Below are 19,162 nucleotides of genomic sequence, written 5' to 3' on the forward strand. Positions count from 1 at the left end.
CTTTACTGAATCAAACTGCTAGTGGTAGCAAGAAAATAAAATGAAATCCTCATTGTGATCAAGTTGCTGAAAGCTTCCTAAAACAGTGACAGTGTGTCGAGTATTAACTATAATCCTTTTACTTTAACTTGGCCCAGATTTTTGTCATTTTGCAGCATTCATCATATAGCTCCCTGGCGAATAAGGCAATACTGTGGCTTTATTCCTTTCCACGTTACTTCTCAGTAGGTAGCATCATATTCTAATTTTAATCACTTGTTCCAACTCAGCATTCAAGATGAAGAGATAGGAATTTTGGGCCAGGTTTAAGTAATAAAAAATAGCATACCAGTACCAGTAAACCAAAGGTGAAGGCCTCGTGATCAGTTCTGCCACGATAATCAGACTCTTCCTGTCACATCCTCATCAGTTACACAGGCTCCCTACCATCTTTTCCTTACCAGTTTTTGCACATGGCACATAAATAATCTCTTGTATGCTATTCATACAACCTACAGCACACCCTCATTTTATGACTGGGATGTTTGAAAACCGATCGTATAACAAATCTGGTGTCGCAGAGATCATATAAGCAAAAAAATTAACCAGATACAAGTACAGTACTGTAATAAGAAATCGGGCATCACAGAAATTGTACAGCTGACCCTCAATTTTGTGAACCCCGAAATAACAGACTTTGGATTTAACGAACATTGTCCATAGGTCCATTACCCCTACGGACCAATGGACGATATGGAAACAGTGTACGCTGCTTTGCAGTGTCTGCTAAGTGGCCACTGGCACGCTGCCAATCACTTTCTCTAGGTCATCAGTACCACTGCAACAGTCATCGTGTCACCGTGCCTCCCAAAGTTGAAAAGCGAAAAAGGGTGAACCTCAGTGTAATTCAGAAATTAGAGCTAATTCGCAAGCTCGAAAATGGTTCGTCAATGGCGTGTGTATGTAAGAACTGAGGAGGATAAGTAAAGATGACAGTGATGCAAGGATTTGAGCTGTTTTCTTACAGACCTATGTTCTCAAGGAAAATAATTTTGGTACTACTGTATATACATCTCAGGTGATTAACCCTTGATTTTTGATAAAAAAAATATTGGAGAACAAGCAAACTACACCTACTTGACGATAGTAAAGAAAGCCACCTGAATGTCCCCAATAGCATGTATGCTGCAGATCCCACCGACTGGACATGGCATCAGCACACCAAAACAAACTCAAAAATGTATATAATTTAAAACCAGAAAAAACAGTTGAGGCATAAGTGGAAGCACTGAAACCTAGTGGGAGGTCTTTGCCCCCAGACCCCCCAGTGATTATAACCTACCTAATAGCATGCAAAATAAAATGAGTATTAAGTAAAACTTGCACCAAAACAGTATCGTGTGCTAAGAGCACTCATTAATCATGGCGCAAACATCACACGACATGACCGTGTGATGGCAAAAGTAGGTGTGATCATAAAGCAAATTTTTATATGTATACATCACACACAAGACACCTATTACAATGTTTGTAAACTAGCACTCGGCAATTAAATTATATCACTTCATATTCCGTACAATATAAGATAGGTGCAGTATTGTATTATGTACAATAAGGGAACCACCTAAAAAAAAAAAAAAAAAAAAAAAAAAAAAAAAAGTATGTTAATATATAAAAATAACAAAGGATCCTGTCAATACTTCATTCCAATAGGAAACCTGGAAATTCAGCATCACTGTCGTACATACAGTGGTTAATCAACTTTCAAGATGATTGGGTGCTATTTTTAAAATGGCTACTGTACGTTTATATCTTACAGGAACAGACTTTTTGCAGGAAGAGATCGGTCTTTCCCCCCTATTAGTCCGCAAAATCAAGGGTCAAATGTAAAAGTGAACATCTTAAAAAAAAAAAAAAAAAAAAAATCTGACCAATTATCTAAGTGTGTGATTGTACACTGAGCGATCGTATAACAAGGGTGTGATGTATATTGACATTAAGGTGACATAAACAGCACAAAGTAGAATATTAACCCCCTCAATGCAGTTGTCTTTTTTGCAGCTTATTCTAGCTACCTCCAGATGGTTCTAGTCAACCTAAGAAAGATCTCTTGTACTCAATAGGTTGATGAAGGCTGTACCTAAATCTTCAAGTTCCAAAAAAACTATCTTATGCTGAAGAAAATCACCCAGAAATAGGAAGACTGAAATATGCATGATCAGACTGAAGGGGTTACTAGACTGTTTGCAAAATAAATTGTTAAGATGCCAGCAAGCCTATTAAACTGACAAGAACAAGTGTCCAAGGGGCATATCTTATTCAGCTTCATTGAGATTCTAGCATCTATCCTTAGCACATTATTTTACAACTTAATATTCTCTTTTATCCACATCATTCAATATCAACATACATTCACGATGCACAACTGCCTCCACTTATAAGTAGAATGGTTAGTGGTATATTTGAGGTCTTATGTGAAAACAGTGTACAAAATTTGTTTACTTCTCAAGCGTACTGTGCTGGAACAACCTCACTATAGTTATCAGACCACAGTACACTTGAAATATAAACGAATATGCTGGTGCCACATAAAACGCCAAGTACACCACCCTAATTATACCAGATATGGAGTACTGTATGCTGAAACTGTATTTACTGATATACTGTGTGGAAATAACATACAGGATATTATTGTGCCATATGAAGAAATAACAACGTAAGGAAAAGACATTAGAGAATTGCGCCCAACCTGATATGGATAATGTACAAGCCTAGAACATCACACAGGTACAGGAACTGATCTTGCTCCCCCCCCCACACTGCCCTCAAAATGGACGCAAAAGTACAGTATAGTGAAACCTGAGCTACTGACTGAATCATTTTACCTAACCTACCTACCTGCATCCCACACCTACATACATAACTACAGCCAGTCCTCATTACAAGTAAGTGATCTGATATAAAATTCACAAGCTTTTTCTAAACTACTGATACTGTAAACTGAGGGAAGCTGACATATTAGCCTTAGAGGTTGTAATGGAATTTAAATAATCAAATTTTTCCATACAACTGTTACTGTAAGTTGAAGGAAAATGACATATTAGTTTTAAAATGTGTAATGAAACTCTCAAACTTTTATTTTTCATACAACTGATAAAGAATATTGATGAAAACTGACAAATCATGTTAATATACAGCAATGAAACTTTAAATGGCAATTTATCTGTAATTTCCTATACATTTCACATTACAAAATGTAAATAACATTGATTTATAACAAGGACTTACTGTACTACTACCTCTATCTACTTCCTGGTGCTCTGGAGAGACAAAATACCAGACTTCTACTACTATTATTACTTGCCTAACCTACCTCCCTCCCTCCCTCCCAGCAGCCCTGCCCTGCTAAGTTACGTAGGGTCTCTCGCCTGGTAGAAGAGAATGTAGCCGGTCTCAGATGACTTCTGGATTTCTGACGTTAACCCGTAAAACTCCTCCATGACTGATGGGTCGATTTTCTGCAAGAAAGAGAAGGATAATTAACATCCATCCATCATCTATCCTGTGTAGCCCCAATTACAAAAACAGTGTTCTGGGGCTAGGCCACTCAGTCCAGATATTTAACCCCCCTTTAATATGGTGAGGTCTTTTGTAAGAACTTGCTACTACCAGATAATTCTTTGCAATTTAGGAAGAATCTCTGGTGATGAAGGGGTTATGATGGCTGTATCTAAACTCTCCTGTGCAAAACATCTTCTCCAAGCTAAATATAATTGTCTACGGATAGCATTAAGATATATGAAGAATGATCAAAAATTTCAGTGAATATTAGAATAACAGTATTTTATTGAACATTACGTGCATACATTAGACATCCCCTTCAAAATACTCCCTTCCTGCACACACGCACTTGTTCCACCGTTCCTGTCACTGCCTGAAACACTGCTGGAAGTCCTCCCTGATCTTCAGCTGGCTTGTTGTCTTAGTTTGGATGTCTTCAACTGTTTCATAATGACTCCCTTTCATCGTGCTTCAGTTTTGGGAAAAACCAGAAGTCACGAGGTTCCATGTCAAGTGGATAAGGTCGATGCGGCACGAGCAGAATGTATTTCCCAACCAGAAATGTCTGGATACTGCACGTTGCTCAAACTGCAACATTTCCCCAAATGCATCAGATGCGGCAGACATGACCTCATTCTAAGTCTTGCCACAGCACACTGGCCTGTGCTGTTGTGGTGTCTGGTGGCTGGTGGCAACTAGGAAGGTGGGCGATGTAACAACCGTCAACAACCCTCACGTACTTCAACTCATTTCTATTTAGCAGTACCATTCACTAAAATTTTTCATCACTCCTCGTATACTGTTCATGTCCTGATGTGCCTAGCATCACAAGAACTGTTTTAGTTCCTTCACCTTCTCCTGGCACACATTTTTTACTTCTGAAGCTTTTTTCACAAAGCTTAGTGGCAAAGAGACAATATTACAGCTCTACATCCCTTTCACAGCACTTCTTTGTGACTAGCACATTTTTAGCATTAACCTATTGATATTAATCATGAAGATGTGCTATGGAAAGGATGCAGAGATGTATAATTTTCTTTCTCTGCCAGTAAACTATGCGAAATAAGCTGCAAAAGGAAAAAAATCTGGGCCAAGGTAAACCAGCTAAATCACACTATTGTGCATAGGTTCTGGGCTGCCAAATATTGTTAACCTCTTTTAGCTCAGTTTATGGCCAAGTGTAGTCAGACTGGAGGGTGGGTCTGACTGACAACCAAAGAGATTCAATCATAGCTCATAACTGCAGCTCATCAAATTTCATGAAACCACGATTTTGTAATCAAGTAAAGGAATAGCTGAGTTCCATCCAACGAAAACAAACCAAATACAGTATAACCACACAGTGTCATCAGGGTACTCACATCCACAGCATCATCATCAAAGAGAAGCCAGAACCTGTGTGACTTCACAATGGCGATGTAGTGCCCACGATTGATCCCCGTGCCACAGTGAACTACCACTGCCGCTAGATCATACAGCCGATCTGGATTTACCGCATCCAAACTCTACATGAGGAGAAAAAACACATATCATAATCATCACCTCAAATCATGGACGTCATCATAATAAGCATCCAAACTCTCCATAAATATAATAAAAGAATAAGCGTATATCACTATCATCTTCATACAGCTGTCATCATCAGCTTAACTATTTTCATTCTCAATTCTCTTCACATCAACCCCCATCTCATTCTTGGTCTCTCTCTCCAGCTCAATCACACACACTCCCCTGGTCAATCTATCAGTTTCTCTTCTTTCCACACCATCCCTTCACCTTATCCTTGGTCTCTCCCTCCAACTCCTTCACAGGCATTCTCCTGGTCAATCTCTCATTCTCCATTTTCTCCATATAATCCCTCCACCTCATCTTCAGTCTCCTCCTCCAAGTTACAAACACACACACACTCTCCAAGTCAATCTCAGTCTCCATTCTCTCTACCTTATCCTCAGTCTCCCCCTCAAAAGCACTCACATACACTCACGTGGTTAATCTCTCATTCTCCATCCCTCCACCTCATTCTCGGTCTCTCCCTTCCCTTTCCCACCATACCACAAACATACACTCTCCAAGTCAGTCTCTCAGTCTCCACTCTCTCAACATGACAACTCACCGTGTCAAATACTCTGAGCTCCAGCGGGAATACCACCCGGTGTGACAACTTGAGGGTGCGGTTGTACTGACCCAGGAACTGAAATCGCTTTAGGTGCAACACCAGGATGGTTGGTAACTTTTTCACCCTTGTACGCTTCTGAAAACGTATGTACCAAAGTTACTCTTTGTATTCTCTATTAACCTATACACCATAACATAGAGCGCTTAGTAAGACACAATGAAAAATGGTGCGTATTGCAAATGGCAAAAGAATAACAATAATGAATGCATCCCCATCCACTACACCATTTTATGCACCTATGAATCCAGCAATGAAATAAAGGCAGGAGGGGCAAATGGTCTTTACTGTTTGACTTTACATAAGGAGTAGAAATACAGGACGGAGAGGCAAATGGAGTTGGGCACTGAATTTGATTATACATGAAGAACATGGCCTAACCTGGTGTTCCTGAAGAGAGCAGCAGTTCTCACACAGGACCTTGTTCTCAGCACTGATGGTCTCAGTGGAAAAGAAGCAGCGGAGGCAGTGTGTGATGGATGTGTTCTGGTGTACCTCCACTGACAGATTGTTTAGTACCTCGTCTGTGCTGCGAACCTGGATGTAAAACGTTCGTCATCACCCAAACCTTTTCTCCCCCTTAACCCCTTTAATCTGAAATGTACTTTCATATTTTGTTCCTGCAACCTCTAGATGATGCAACTTGGAGGGAAAACTGAAGTTCACATGGGGGTAATATAATGACTAATTTTGTGTAAGGAAATATTAAACATGACAGAACAAATACAAGACTTAGTTTTTATTTGCCCTTTGTTCAGTTCTTAAGTAGATGGGAATGGTAGTGCTTTGGTGGACATCTGTGCTGGTAAGGGGTTAGCAATAGTTAACATCTACTTTCGGCTTAAGATGATCCACAGGTATACATGGAGAGTTATGAGGAGGATGGATGGTGAACTTGTTGAACGAAAGACAATGGTAGACTATGTGTTTGTGGATGAGCGAATGAGAAAACAAGTGGTGGATGCAAGAGTGTGGAGAGAATGGGGGAATGGAATCTCGGACCATCACTTAGTGATGGCCAAGGTAAGGCTGCAAAGAAAATGGTTGAAGAGACGAAGGGTAAGACAGGAGGAAACAGTTCCTGTGAGAGGAGTGGAGAAATTGTAAGACAGTGAGAAAATGGCAGAGTATAAGTGCACAGTGGAAGAAAGATGGGAAGGTATGACTTAGAGCAGATGGAAGGGCTGGAAGACATATGTAAGATATTAACGGAAGAGATAGGCGCAGCATGTGAGGTGGTTTGTGGAGTGAGGAGGAGATGAAGGGGTGTGGAAGGGACAGAATGGTGGAATGATGAGGTGAAACGGGCTGTGGAACAAAAGAAGAAGGCATATAGTGAATAGCTAGCGAGTAGAGGTAGGTGAGAAGATGAGAGAGAGAAGAGAGAGGTATATGTGAGCAGGAGAAAGGAGGTGAAGAGATTGGTGAAGGAGAGTAGGAAGAAAGTGGATGAAGAGTTTGGGAGGAATCTGAGTGTGAAATGGAAGGAGAGTAAGAAATTGTTTTGGAAGGAGGTAAAGAAAGTAAGGCAGTGTGAAAGGGATAATAGTAGGGGAGTGAAAGATAGGAATAATAGATTGTTGGTGGAGAAGAAAGAGAAATTGAGGAGATGGAAGGAGCACTCTGAGGATTTGTTGAATGTAGAGAGTGACAGCAGTGCGAGTATAAGTGGTTGGGGAATGGCTGGGAGAAGAAGAGATAAGAGACGGGAGGAAGAGATCAGTAGGGCGGAAGTAGTGGAGTGGATATGCAAGTTATGTAGATTGGCCTGCAAAGAGAGAAGGGTTCCAGAGGACTGGAAATCAGGTATAATTGTTCCTTTATACAAAGGAAAATGGGAGAGAGAAGTATGTGGTAACCACAGGGGTATTTGCCTTCTTAGTGTGACTGGAAAAATATATGGTAGAATACTCATTGATGGGATTAGGCATATAACTGTGGAGCTATTATAGTTGGAGAAGAACAAGGGGAATTGAGGAAGGGAAACGTGTGTAGATCAGATATCTGTTCTAAGATTTTAATGGAGAAGTATTTAGAGACGGGAAAGAAAGTGTATGCTGCCTTCATCGACTTGGAGAAAGCTTATGACAGAATTGACAGACAAGGTATGTGGAAGGTACTGAGAATATATGGAGTGGAGGGGAAATTGGTGAGTGCCGTGAAGAGTATGTACAAAGGACAGGGCTACGGTGCGAGTGGATGGTGAGCTGAGTGAGTTCTCTGCTATCAATGTGGGACTGAAACAGGGTTGTGATGTCTCCATGGCTGTTCAATATATATACATGGATGGGGTTGTAAAGGAGGTGCAAGGTAGGGCAGTGGATGTGGGGGTGGCTCTAATGAATGAGGGTGAGATTTGGACGATTCCTATGTTGCTGTTTGCTGATGATACAGTATTGTTGAGTGAAGATGAATGTGAGTTGCAAGGTTTGGTAAATGAATTTGGGACAGTGTGTAGGAAAAGGAATCTGAAAGTTAATGTAAACAAGAGTAAAGTTATGGTGTTTGAGAGGAATGAAGTCACAGAATGCACAGTGAGGTTGGATGGTGAGGATACGGAGAATGTGAGTGCATTCAAGCACTTGGGTTGTGTGATGAGTAGGGATGGAACTTTGGGGGATGACGTGCTTGAAAGGGTACAGCAGGGAAGGAAGGTTGTTGGTTCACTGAAAGCAGTGATGAGAAATAGGGAGGTGAGTATGGAAGTTAAGAAATCACTGCATGATAGTATTGTGATCCCTACCCTGACGTATGGAAGCAAGGTGTGGACCTTGCAAGAGGGGAACAAGTCAAGAGTGAGAGCAGTGGAAAAGAGTTACTTGTGAGGAGCATGTGGAGTGACATGGAGGGACAGGTTGACGAATGAAGAAGTGAAGGAACGTTGTGGGATGGATGTGGATGTGGTTGAGAAGATTAGGAGAAATACACTGAGGTGGTTTAGACATGTGAAGAAAATGGAGAATGAACGACTGACTAAGAGGGTGTATGTAGGCGAGGTGGAGGGAGGAGGAGGGAGGCGAAGACCGAGGATGAGGTGGAGGGATGGAGTTGAGAGGTACATGAGGGAGGGGGGAGTGAGTTGGGGGGAGGGTAGTCAAATGGTGGGTGACAGAGCGATTTGGAGGAATTTTGTCTGCAGCCACCCATTGCGGGATTAGGGCATCGGGCTATAGATAGATAGATAGGCAGTTCAGTTTGGCGGCCACATCAGCTCAGTACATGTTGGTCCATATATAACGCTCCTTTTTCACTCTGCCGGGCAATGTCTTGTGTTGAGAAGAAAGCTCAGTCAGTGTTATCAGTGTCTATCCTGTAATGTATTTCATTTCCTACTCCTACTGCCGCATCCATGCCCACACCAGCATACTCAGCCGTCCCCACAACACACAAGATACCACCAGAAGAGTTGCTAGTGGAGTGCTATTTACAGATCACCATGTATAATGATCTTTTGTTTGATATATCTGAAGATTATTTGGCAGGCTCATAGATGTTGATACTGTACAGCCAAAGCTTGGGCTCATGATATTCAGTCTAGTGAGTTTCCTGTACTGTCCAGTGATGCAGTGGTACAACTCACCGCTTCACAGTTGAGACACTTGAGTTCTCTGGTGACGACGGCTTGGAATATCTCATGAACCCAGGTGTTGTCTTGCTGTGGGATATTGTGGCTGCCCCCCCCACCCCCTCCTCCCCCACTGTCGTGCTGACCCCCGCCACCCCCCTGAACCTCACTCTCGCCACCCTGACTACGGTTGCGGCCTGATAGCTGCTTCTCTGTAGACACAAAATTGGCAAAAACAGTTAATAATATTAAATACTAAGGACACACTAAGGACACTAGCCAACTCCAAGTGAAATGAATTTCTATCCAGTACCATAAAATGCTAATGACAATAGTCATCTCCATGTGAATGAAATTAAAGTCCAATAACCTCTTCATAGCTAAATAATGACACTGCAAACCTTATTCTTGCTTCTGCCCAATGAAGTCACATCAAATCCAATCCAATGATGCCATGCTTCCTCTAAAGAATCCCCCATACTAAGCCTGACCACGTTTCAGTGATGTTTTCTATGAACTGTGAGTTAAAACATGTACCAAAACCAGTAAATTACTTCTCAACAACTGTTGGAAATTATTGAGAAAGAGAGAGAGAGAGAGAAAAAAAAAAATCTAAGATGTGTGATAAGACTTGTAACAAAATGTGAGTTTCAGTTTAAACTCTGACTCTATTTATTTGTGGCTGCATTGCCAACCTTAAGAAATGACTGCGTGGCTAGTGACCAAGCTTGTAACTGCTGGGAGACTGCAAAATCTTCTTATGGCTTCTGCTAAATGAAGACAACCCCCCAAAATAAATACATAACAGAGCTAAAACACTCCACTTTTTAAATATAGCAATATTTTCCAAGCACCTACCCATTATCGTTTCATTAATACTGTCGATGAGTTGAACAAAGAACTCGTGGGCGTCTTGTTGCATGTAGTTGTCAAATTTTACTGAAAAAAGAAAGGCTTTATTAGCTACACAACTTGTATGTGAAAAGTACAGTAATAAGGTACGACAAAAACCCCTTCTAACAGTTCATGTATTTTGTATTCTATTCTAGCTACCACAGCAGGCTTGATTCACCTCAGGTAAGATACTTCAAACTGGAGTGATCAAATATATCCTTACCAGCATTTCAAAGTGCAAGAATAATAAATAAAATATCAAGATTAATAGGAAAAATATGTATTTAGCTTGAAAGGATTAAGAAAGGAAAGCAAATTGACTACTAGCCTATGATGTAAAAAAGGGCAAAGATAGAAGCTTTGTACCTGAGCCAGGATGGATCAATAATAAAGCACTATGGTGGGAACGACCATTACCACTCAAAGACAAGATCAGATGGAGAGATAGACTGATGGGGTAGGGAAATGTAGATAAGACAGACAGACTTACTGATGAGGTAGGGATCTCTTGAGACATAAATCACAGGATAAAAGGAGCACAAGGGATGACTGGGGAAAAAGCTAACCTAACATTTCACCTCTTCTATTTTTCACATTCCTCTGAAGACTAATACTCCTATGCTGAGAGAGGCTTGGTACCTTTCTCTGCCAACAGTCTACTTGGTTTCTTGATATGATGCATCAGGATGAAACAATGGACATAATAAAGTATGATGCAGATGCACTGTGGACATAATCAAGTATAAAGTACATACATAATCAAGTATGACATACATGCAGCGGAACAGAAAGCAAATTTTTGTCCTTGAATGTATACTTTCCCTGCTTGCAACACCAGGGCAAGGTAGTGGAATGGCCACATCCTTGCAAGAACAAAGAAATGAGGGGAGTTTGCAGCCTGTAAATCCCGTCTTTAACTTCTTAAATATGGTGACTTCTTTCTAAAATCACATTTTTGCTAGTACTAGATACTATACTGTATCAACTGCCTATAGAGCTGCTTTCAGGATTACCATTCTCTTTCCGAAACCTGGCGATGAATTTTTTAGGTGCGATGCTGCCGACTTTCTTCTTCTGTGTGGCTATGTTGTAGAAGAGGTCGGCGAGGCATGCTAAGAGGGTCTCCTTAGTGCGCTTGTTCTTGGCTTTGTACTCAAGGATTTTCTCTCGGAATGGCTTGCAGAAGTATAGCGCTTGTAGCACCGAGTTGATATAGCACGTGTTGCCAAACTGAAAGAGAGGAGTCAACACATTATATTAAATCAACTCTCTCAGACTCCCATCAATCAGCCTCAAATAAATAACAACCTATTACATTACAATAACCTTCTCCGACTCCAATGACAAACTAAGATGAATAAAATTGTACAGCACTAACTGGAATAAGGTTAGTCAAAATTTAATGTCATTTTACTTATTTCATTAAGGTGCTGATGTTAACATTATTTCTTCACTTAAAACTGATTGTGATTCATTGCAACATCACTCTGACTGCGGAAATGAGTGATGATGTTCTCTTTGTCTCTGTCTATCTCTCTCTCATACATAAATCTATAAATCTCATCTCTAAAATTAAGTAACTACAGCTCTTCACACACTCACAAAAGCCAGAAACCTATGAAACAGCCCAAGGTTATCCCTCGTACTCACATTGACAAGCCCAATGTAGTGTTCATTCGGAGGGAACTGGTCCGCTCCTATTTCCTTCTCCAACTGGGAGGCTTGTGCGCCCTGAAACAAACAGATCAAGTACAGGACAGTTCTGTCATGCTCAAAAGTTCCTTCTAACAAACAGCCATAGTAAAAATCTAAATCCCCTAATTTCAGTCCATTAAACAGTTACCAGTATAAGCCTTTCCTACAGATGCCCTGTAGAATAAAATTCCTAAGAATATACAGTACATGAGAGAGAGGGGTGTGAGGTGGGGGGAGGGCAGCAAAATGGCAGGGGACAGGGCAACACAGAGGTGATTTGTTTGTGGCCACCCCTTATGGGATTAAGGAGTCTGGCGAGAGATAGAGGGATAGATAGATGGAATATTTTGGCCTCACTATGTTGCCAATAGTTAAAGATATAATTATGATTTGTTCCTTGGTTGGTGTAGGACTCCTCTGCATGACAGTACATTACAATTACAATACAGAACTACCTGAACCTGATGAACCATATGTGTCTGGATTACTTCCTGGGACAACTAAAAAAAACCCTGTCAGGATTCTGCCCAAAAACCACAAGGTGGACTGCTAGGGTGGTGAAAATCTAATTGCAGAGGGCTTTAGATGATGCCTGGTTTGGTATGGAATATTACTAGGGCTGCACTTTCAAGAAATTAACATATGTTAACTGAGACAGGTTATTTTACTTTAAGCAGATGAGGAGGATGAGGATTAGATAGAGAAAGAAGAGAAGAAAGATGAGAAGATACTAAGACAGAGTTGGGGATGAGGAAGAGAAAAGCTGAGGTGCTTGTTGGTTAGCCCTTCAACACGATCATGCCTCCTTCCATGACCAAATACGCCTCTCATCCACTCAGAACATGTTCAATAACAACGGGTTGTATGAGATGAGAGATGAGCGAAACAGGCCATCCCTGGTTAAACTTAAACATCACACTGATGAAAATTCCTCACACAAACCCCAATGGGTGAAGGATTTTATGCCACATTATCTTAAACCCTGGCTCATGGGAACAAAATTGAACAAGACTGAATGGTAATCCTTAAGGAGCTATAGGACCACCTCTTAAAAATTGACAATAATCTTTTACCTACTTCTGAACTGATTCAGTGACTTCATAAAGGTGCGCAGAAATGCTTTTATGAGTATGAAGAGAATTCATCAATAAATAAGGAAAATATCAATACATAAGGGACACATTAAGTCGGTTTAGGATAAGTTTGGTTTGGTTAGTATAAATTGGTTAGGTCTGCATAAAATATGATAGGTTTGGATATATAAGGCTTTGGTTACAAAAATTTTGGTTAGGTTTGGATACATAAGTACCGGTACGGTACTGATTAAAAAAAAAAAAAAAAAAAAAAAAAAAAAAAAAAAGGCATTCTAAAAGGGTGTCCGTCTTCACGCACAAGATGGTGTCCGTCTGTAAACAAACACCACTTTTTAAAACACTTTTCACCACTTTTAAGAGGAATGAAAAATCAATGAAACATGAAAATGAAATCAGGAAATAATTAAAGAATACCATGAAGAAGTAAGGCAAAGGAAAAGCAAAAGAAAACTGCAAAATACAGTGATCCTGTCTCCTTAAGGATTAGCTACCAACAAAACTGAACAAAATGTAGTGATATAAGCTGCATCATTCACCAATGCCAATACAAATAAAGAAATCAGTCAATCACCAAAACTGAATAAACTGGTATTATTTTCTTTTTGATAAGTGTACTAAGAGCAACAAATCTAACAAGACAAAATAAATGGAAAAAGAATGGTCAGAACTTTGGCTCCGTTACACAAACTGCACACCCATTTTAAGTTTAGTTTGCAATTCATATTTTTTTCAGTGTACAGTGATAAATGTACAACAGTAACAAATTTTTCTGGGTTTCTTTTATTTAGTGTTACACCAGATTGCACGGACATTAAAATTTTCCTCAGAGGATGATGCTACCTTTACCATGTGTAGGCTTTACGTGTTTTCTGAGGCCATGGGTTTTATTCACTTCTGTTCCAGTGACTTGTGCTTTAAAAATGTGGCAGAAGTCTACATTATAATGATCCGATTTCTGTACATTTGTTACCATAACAGCAAAACTGGCACAACATAGTGCAATTTTTGTACAGTAAAAGCAAAGTACCGTTAAAATGCTCTAACTTGAAGAATACATCGATATCCAGTCGTAACGAGCCACTGGTTCCTGAGTTATGGCTCATTTCTAACCTTTTGCTTCATAGCTTTTATTTTGGTGCAGGGGATGGATTTGACCTTGGTCTGGCACTGAAATTACCAGCATGACAGAAGATGGATGGATGGACACAAGAGTGACAAGTCTGTTGTGTTACTGTTTTCGCTTCTCCTTCCTCCCTCCTCATCTCTCCTTCCTCCCTCCTCAGACTCCAAAAATTGTAGAGTATAATTCAGTACAATAGCTAATATTGCTATCCTAGCCCTCTCTCTTTTCTGAACGGGTGTCCCAGCAGGCCGAAGATAAGGGAGAATTTCTTGCTGTCTCGCTCACAGCATGAGTACTGTAATTCAAAGTTCTGTTACTTTTCAACTGAAAATAAGAATTGACCTGACATCGAGCGAAAGCCGCCGAAGGCAGCCTTTAAGCTAGTGTACTCTACCTTACCATAGTAATGCAATACCATGCAGACAGACCTACCATTTACTTGAGTTAGTGAACCGCACGTCTTGTGCTAAAAGAAATAAAACTGCGGTAAGGCAATATTAATGTCCCTATCAGAGGTCTATGAATTAGGTTTCCAAAGTACTGAGTGGACTGAATTGGTAAAACTGGGCCTTGGTAAACGATTGACCCGCTAAGCCATTCCGTCTTCACCACGCCAGCCTTAGCAGGTCAGTTAACCAGCAAACACGTACCATCTTACAGTAGCCCAGGAGATCCAGATTGTATTGATTGGTGTATAATAGAAGCGGGGAAATTGGTTTAATTAAAATGGCTCAACTTTATTCTCCCTCAGCTGGTTTACTTCGGGGCAGCGTCAGCCAGCTGAGAATCCACCGGCATATCAAAATATATAAATAAATGGAAAACTCGGAGAAAAATACAGAGCCACGTTGGCAAGATCACTAATAAAATAATCAGCAATGCATTCAATATCCAAAATTTGCATTATGTTATCAACAGCCACGGAATTTTAATGAAGAAAATGAATATTACCTTAATAATGGGATGTTGTGGTATATCTGATGATATAATTCTTCCATTAATATTCTGAATAAAAAGTAAGCAGAGTATTACGATGAAGAACAAAGAAAGAAAATGCACTGCTGATAAAACGTAAAATTCATGGAGAGAATTAGGTCATCTACTGCATGTGTTGCCGTGCTATTTTTTTGTTCCAAAAAGAATACTTAAAACATTACATTTTGGAAAAAAAAATCCTGCCATCCAAAATTGTGGTTTTTCGTGCGGCTTGTACGGACTCTCGGTCTTTCTCCTTCCAGCCGCATGTGAGTTCGCGGGGAAGGATAAGAATTTTGTAGTTTATGCGTTGCCTGTATTTTTTTTAGGGTAGTTGACTTTTAAAGGGTTCCAAATAGGAAGTCCATGGTTGTCACCTATTTTTTTGTTGAAAATTTACTGCATGTGAATGAGGCAGGGTGTGTTGTGTTGAGTTTGACTAAGACGTGTGGTTTGTTTATGTGGTGTTGTGGTATCATCATAGCCCGTATTATGACCTATCACTTTAACGATGTAACGAAGAGGTTTGCGGTTGCCTTAAGAAGTATTGATATTTACTCAGGATAACACCTGGATGCATGCATACATACATTTGTAGCGATGTATAGCCTGCTGTTTTGAATACTGCTGTGCTTGCACGGATCAACCTTTTTCACCACATGGTTTCCTCTAAATTGTTTTCTCGAACTTGGTCTGTTACTATATTCTTTAAATTCTGAGATAAAATTTTTCAAAGAATATTTGTGCTATACTTCACCCAATTGGACAACTATGGTACCCAACCATAGTTTGCACAGTTGCATACCAGGTAATTCATTCTCTTGGTCCACAGTAGTGACATAACACATGGTGATAGCCAGCATTATGTACTAAGTTCATTTTTCTCTTGCAGCTGAGGCAAAATGACAAACTCCAAGGGTTTGCGTCGTGGGACGCGCAATATGTTTGCGCGTCCCTTCAAGAAGAACGGTACGGAACATCTCTCAACCTTCCTTCGTGTCTACAAGGTTGGAGACATTGTTGACCTGAAGGTGAGCTTTAGAGTTGTTGGTTCTGAGAATTACCTGTAATTAGAATTGGTCCTGAGAAATGTGCATGTAAAATGAAGGTAGTTATTGTATTCATCCACTGCCATGGTTGATAGTTTAAATTTTCTTTTATACTTTCTCTTCCCTTGTGATTGATTCTGTCTAGCTTCCTCCTCCTCCTCATATGTAGTTGCAAATGCAGTATGTTACTGATTCATGTCATTCTCACCTGTACAATGAGTCTATGTCCTGGTAACACAAAGGGCGGGAGTTGTTGGGTGTTTATTTAAGTAGCTATATGTAGTTAGTATTTACCAACTGGCGTTAAATATATTTCACGTCTGTATCAGACTAGCAGACTGGTATAAGATTATATCAAGGACCCTCTATAATTTTCCTAAATTTTTTTATGATGTAATTACTGTAGTTTCATTGATAACGTCTGATATCATCCTCAGCTTCCCTGGTGACTCCTTATTTGTCTCAGATTCATATGTATATATTTTTTTTTTTTTTTTTTTTTTTTTACTGCTTCAGTAAATATTTTCCTCTCTGTTTCCTCAAATGTAACGTACAGTACTTGTATATTCCTACATCTTTCCTTTTCCATTATATTATTCTGGTGTATTCCCCATTTCCACTGTGTTTGTCAAGCCTTTTGCAGATTATTTGCCAGTGGTCACTGTTTATGACAACATTTGGCCACCTGTCAACAGGCTTTGTAATTGATTCATTTTATTTGCAGGGTAATGGCGCTTTCCAGAAGGGTCTGATCCACAAGTGTTACCACGGCAAGACTGGCCGTGTCTTCAACGTGACCCAGCACGCCGTTGGTGTCATCGTCAACAAGAGGGTCAAGGGCAAAATCCTGGCCAAGAGGTAAGATAGACTCGCCATATCCCAGTCCATCCAGTGGGAGTAATTTTGTTTGGTCTTCCTTGTACCATTAGATTATGACCTATGTTCAGTTTGTTTTTCCCATCATCAGTTTAACATTTTGCACAACCAGAGGGGGGGAAAGTGGAAAATCTGTAATTTCTTGCAAAGTGCAGCAAGAACTTCTATGAACTTACATCAGAAAACCATGAAAAAGAACATAAATTGCCAGCCTAACCTAGGTTTTGTAAAAAAGAAAAAAGAAAAAAAAAAATGCCTTTTTAAACATTAACCTACTGTGACTGCAGTATTTGACTTATCTTAGACCCATGCATTTCAGGCCTAACCAAGCCTTATTCCTACTATACCTTTGTAATGGAGATCAGTGAGACATTTCAGTCTTATGGGGTTTCAAATAAAGACCCCTTTTATCTGATAGTTATATAAAAAATACTGTATTCCTTTCATATACTGATTTTTTAGGTAATTGTAATTTTATAAGTGAATTCTGTGGGGTTATGTCGAGGCCATGGACATATACAGTTAGGTGACTTTTGCCAAGCTATTCATATTATCTTAATGTAGTCAGTAAACTACAACAGTAAAAATCTAAAGCAGCAACAGAAGTCACAAAGTATGCACCAAAAGCAGCACAGTAACTGCATACCTGCAAGAAAATCAATACAGTGTACAAGAATACAGCACTTGTTTCATTTTTGAAAGCTCCAACTTGCCTGCATGCATCAGTCTTGGTCACCTGATGGCGGCTCTCCACGCTGCTCGATCTCTTGACAGCTTCCCTATTTAGTCCCTTATTCCTGAGGTCACACTCAGTGACCTCATCCCAGGTCTTTTTCGGTCTGCCTCTCGCAGCCCTACCTCTGACATTAACACTTCTCACTTTCTGCCCCGAGTTATCATCCCCCATCCTCTCCACACGTCCAAACCATCTCAGTCCGTCTCCACATCACAACGCCAATACACTACAGTTCCGCCGTACCTTGCAACTCTTCCATTGCTAACCAAGCCCCCCAGGCATCGCACTGAGGGATGCACTGCACATCCACCTAATCATTGTAATTTCTGTACATTTTTTGAGCCTGCAAATATCCTCTTCCTGTACTGCCCAAGTCTCAAAACCATATAGCACATGCCGCATACAAAAATCCCATAGCATGGAGGGGGAGCCCTCTCAGTGTCAGGAGAGGCAATTGCTCCCCAAACTTCTTCCAACCACTCCTCACTCAAACCACAAAGCTAGCTCCAGCTCCACCTCCGGCACTTAACACGTCTCCCAAATAAAACTTCCACACACACGAGACTCACCAGCAAGTTCAGTCCTTTCATGCCTGGCAGTCTCAACATGCTCTCCCTGATAGACCACTCACATGAAATCAGCATTGTCTTGCAGTCTGCCTCTAATACCACTTCATCTCTTATGCACCCACTTATCACAAACACTGCACAAGATGGAATCATTTCCCATGCCCATGTGGCAAATCGCACTTGGCCACTCCCCTTTTTCTTTGACGGTACCACCCCCAGCCCTAGATACCACCACGTTTATCTGCATTTACTCTGAAGCCTTTGTGCCCCATACTATCTGTCCACTTCCTAATTCTTTCCTCCACCTCTTTTTCATTTTCTGCAGTCAACACGAAATCATCAGCATACAACATCTCACACGGGAGTCCACACCACTCATCTCACTATAGAAGGTATCCCTGACTGCCTGGTTTTTCATCTTCCAGGTGCATAGGTAATCATTACAGTATGACCTTTTATATTTGTCACAGTCTTCTGTTGTCTTGGATACTCTGCCAGCTGACAACAAGCACTTGTTGGCTAAGTAAATTCTGAGCCTGAAGAGTTTGCTACATCTGTCGTGTAGTTTGTTATGGGATTTTCTTCATTTTTGATAAGAAAAAAATTTCAAGGACCATTTATTTCCAGGTTGAATGTGCGTGTCGAGCATCTGAGACATTCTAGGTGCCGTGATGACTTCAAGCAGCGTGTTAAGGAGAACAACCGGCTTCGGCAGGAAGCCAAGTCAAAGGGGGTTAAGGTTGTCTTGAAGAGGAAACCAGCGGAACCTAGACCAGCACATAAGGTCAACATCTCTAAAAATCCTCCAGAATTCCTGACCCCTCTACCCTACGAGTTCATTGCTTAATTGGAATAAAGAGGTATAGGGATTTT

General features: G+C 40.5%; 2 protein-coding genes across 2 annotated transcripts; one reads left to right on the forward strand and one right to left on the reverse strand.

Moving 5' to 3' along the window:
* Nucleotides 1-3,374: 3,374 nt before the first annotated feature.
* Nucleotides 3,375-14,855, reverse strand: Usp12-46 (Ubiquitin-specific protease 12/46). Its single transcript, XM_080274725.1, has 9 exons — nt 14,735-14,855; nt 11,823-11,903; nt 11,186-11,402; nt 10,137-10,217; nt 9,294-9,490; nt 6,095-6,250; nt 5,654-5,791; nt 4,902-5,045; nt 3,375-3,497 (listed from the first exon to the last, which is right to left on the reverse strand). The coding sequence occupies exons 1-9, from the start codon at nt 14,735-14,737 to the stop codon at nt 3,390-3,392; spliced, it is 1,125 nt and encodes a 374-aa protein (XP_080130851.1). The 5' UTR covers nt 14,738-14,855; the 3' UTR covers nt 3,375-3,389.
* Nucleotides 14,856-15,304: 449 nt separating this feature from the next.
* On the forward strand, nt 15,305-19,162 carry RpL21 (ribosomal protein L21). The gene is made up of 4 exons (XM_080274785.1): nt 15,305-15,328; nt 15,952-16,090; nt 16,833-16,966; nt 18,917-19,162. The coding sequence occupies exons 2-4, from the start codon at nt 15,962-15,964 to the stop codon at nt 19,134-19,136; spliced, it is 483 nt and encodes a 160-aa protein (XP_080130911.1). The 5' UTR covers nt 15,305-15,328; nt 15,952-15,961; the 3' UTR covers nt 19,137-19,162.

Source organism: Coenobita brevimanus, chromosome 59 (genome assembly GCF_032717465.1).
Source record: "Coenobita brevimanus isolate Jiangsu-jjx chromosome 59, ASM3271746v2, whole genome shotgun sequence".
Lineage (NCBI taxonomy): Eukaryota > Metazoa > Arthropoda > Malacostraca > Decapoda > Coenobitidae > Coenobita > Coenobita brevimanus.